A 2,930-nucleotide genomic window follows, 5' to 3' on the forward strand; every position below is an offset into this window, starting at 1 on the left:
ACTGATCCAGAGTCAGAGACAGACCTGAATGTGTGTTACCTTTAGGAGGCTGCAGCAGTCTGGATCCCTGGAACAGGTGTCTCTTCTGAACAGGTAAGATGACCGTCTCCTTCAACTCTGTGATCACCTCGTCCAGACCTGCGATGTCCCTCCACGTGATCTACACACACACACACACACACACACACATATAAAACACGTATTTTAAACATATTTTTAACGCGCTGTGAGAGGAACGGGAGGAACAGCAGGTTCAGAGCAGACTGATGTGAAATATTTCTTTGTTTCATTTCGTTTGATCTCCTTACTTTCATTTCCTCGTCTTCCTTCTGCCCTGTGAATCACTTTTACCTGTTCAGTTTGAACAAGAATTACCTGCATGCTGAGCGGGTCGACCAGGTGAGCTGCGATGCTCATCTCATACTCAGACAGCTTCACATTTTTAACACCGATCTGACGCATTAACTTCTCCGCCTGAAAGAGACAAGAACAAAGTCAGAGGTTGACGAACGGTTTTACTTCTAATCCACTTATTGAGATATTATATTTTCTTGTTTATTCATACAGGTGTCTTCTGTGTGGAGAAGAAACTGAAGTAACGCTGCATCCCGTCTCACCTGTTTCTGAGCCTCCACCTTCTGCTTCCTGGTGGGGTCGATGGCGTCCACCATCCACTTGATGGTGAAGTAGGTAACGGCTCCGAAGATGGTGAGACGGAAGAGCAGGCCGATGACCTCGTTCCTGCCCAGAGGGCGGGCGATGTTCTCAGCTGGAACCTCCCTTAGCACCATCGTCAGGGTGAGTGAGGGCAGGAAGTACACACGGGGCTGCAGACACACAAACACACACCGACAAGTGACGTCATTGAAACTGAAACACACGCACAGAACCACATTAAACATGTTGTACACTAAATTAGCTCTTGGTTTATGGTTGTATTCACTGAAAAACATTCAATTTAACAAAAACGTTCAATAAAAGGTTCAGTCCCACAGCAGCACCGAAAGTTCATCATTAGGTTTCAATTTGTGTTTTAGCTGCGGCATACAGCCAAGTGATTACATTTAAGTGGCTCTCATTAGAATAAGTACTTTTGGCGTTTTGGATCACAGCCGTTTTGAAAAGCCTCCCGACTCTTTACTGATATGGAGTTATTCTCCAGCAGCTTTGCATTTCTACCAAAAAGCACAAAAATGATAAATTGCCACGTTTTTTGGTGATGACAGGACTGTGGTTGTCTCTGACTGAACTTCTCCTCACTTTAGATGAAAGACTACACCTGGGGAATAGTTTCTGGTTTTCAGTCAGGAAGTTAAGGATTCTTAAATTGTCAAAATTTTAAACGGAGTCTGGCTGATGTTCATTAAGGTGACTGATTCTGACCCACGGCGGATCCGTCACTGATGCTGAAAGTAAACTAACGTCACTTTCCTTGGCCCTGTTATTGACCCCTGGAAGTCCTCGGACCAGAATTTGGGACCCCCTATGTCCGCATTATAAAACTGAAAGCAATGTGTAAGCTAGGCGCTAACTTTAGCATTAGCTTGACCTTCTCGGCTCTCCGGCTGTAACAGAGTGGCTCCTCACCGGGTAAACAGTCAGATATCACCGCCGGTAACACACCGAAAAGCGCCGACAGATCCGTTAAAACTGCGGGGAAGAAATAACAGAAACCCTTTGATGTCCCGGTGAATCTGACAGACTCTTACCTCAGGTTGTCACGTCAGACAGCAGCAGCACTTCCTCGTTTTGTTCTTCTTCGGCGGTGATGGGAGCAGGTCGCGATTTGTCTTCTTCTACGTTTCAGCAAATACAACTTTTAGACTCACTACCGCCACCTACAGTACAGGAGCGTAAACCAAACTATAACTCAGAGCTGGTTCATTAAAAATAGACTGTTAGGAGGGGGTAATAAAACTGGGACACTTTGCTTCTTAATGTAGCATTGTACCAATCAAATTATTGTTCCTGTTGAATTATAAACTTTATTCAGAGATCAAAACTTTAACAAACATAATGTGTTCTTCATTTAACAGCTTTTTATTAAACGAAGAGGAAATCTGTCTGTATTTTATGCAGCATCCACATAGTATTCATTTTAATATTATTATATATTTTTACGTTATACATTTTAATTCAATGTTGAACAAGGGTGATGCAGGTGCTAACGCTGATGCATTACAGAGTGTCAGTACTTATTATAATATTAATTATATTTCAGATAACTAAATAACGTTAGTTAGATCATCATCATAATACCTCAACAAAATATTACCTCTAGTTGCTCTGAATATGTTAAAGTTAATTTTATTAAAACTTGAAGCTGGCCCATTTGATCCAATAATGTACATGTAGTCTTACATATTTGAGCCAGTAAAGATGTAATAGTAATACATTTAAAAATACATAATGTGTTTTTAATAATGTTCATATCGAGCTTCTAAACTCTAAATCAAGGTTTAGCTTCTTATACGGAGCTCTCAGTTGGATATCTGTCCGCATGTTTCCAGCAGGTGGCGCTGACTGACAGCGGATGATCCTCTGAACACAAGATCACATTTATAGCTTCAGTGTCATCATCATCTTCATCTTCATCATCTTCATCATCACAATGTCTCCTCTTACTCAGTGTTTCCATTCACATTAGATAACAATGTAAAAGACGAACTGGTTAAAGGCCGTCTGAGTCTCCTGCAGATAAACACATTAAAATCAAACATTTATGACAATCATCGTTGAATGTGTGAAATTACTGATGTAAAACTGCAGGAGGATTTATTATGTAACGTCAGCGGGACTCTAGTGGTTGCCAGTTTGTCGATTATTCCCACTGAGTTAATTTTGACGTTTTTTGTGATGGAGGTTTTGAATGGGAGGATAACACGGTCAGAATCTGGCAACCCTGCGTGCTGACAGGATGCGTTTGGTTT

General features: G+C 41.5%; 1 protein-coding gene across 2 annotated transcripts in view; it reads right to left on the reverse strand.

Moving 5' to 3' along the window:
• The window catches only part of atad1b (ATPase family AAA domain containing 1b), a 4,829-nt gene extending 3,060 nt beyond the window's left edge, over positions 1 to 1,769 (reverse strand). Inside the window, exons 1-4 of one of the 2 annotated variants that reach the window (XM_069664305.1) lie at positions 1,710 to 1,769; positions 618 to 827; positions 376 to 474; positions 40 to 160 (exon numbers count right to left, since the gene is read on the reverse strand). In XM_069664305.1, the coding sequence (XP_069520406.1) occupies positions 40 to 160; positions 376 to 474; positions 618 to 791 (394 nt within the window). In that variant the 5' untranslated portion in view covers positions 792 to 827; positions 1,710 to 1,769. The other variant, XM_069664306.1, reaches the window with a different exon arrangement.
• Between the last annotated feature and the right edge of the window lie 1,161 nt (positions 1,770 to 2,930).

The sequence above is a fragment of the Semicossyphus pulcher genome, unplaced genomic scaffold (genome assembly GCF_022749685.1).
Source record: "Semicossyphus pulcher isolate SPU_LCO1_2020_fin unplaced genomic scaffold, fSemPul1.0.p SCAF_16, whole genome shotgun sequence".
Taxonomy (NCBI): Eukaryota; Metazoa; Chordata; class Actinopteri; order Labriformes; family Labridae; genus Semicossyphus; species Semicossyphus pulcher.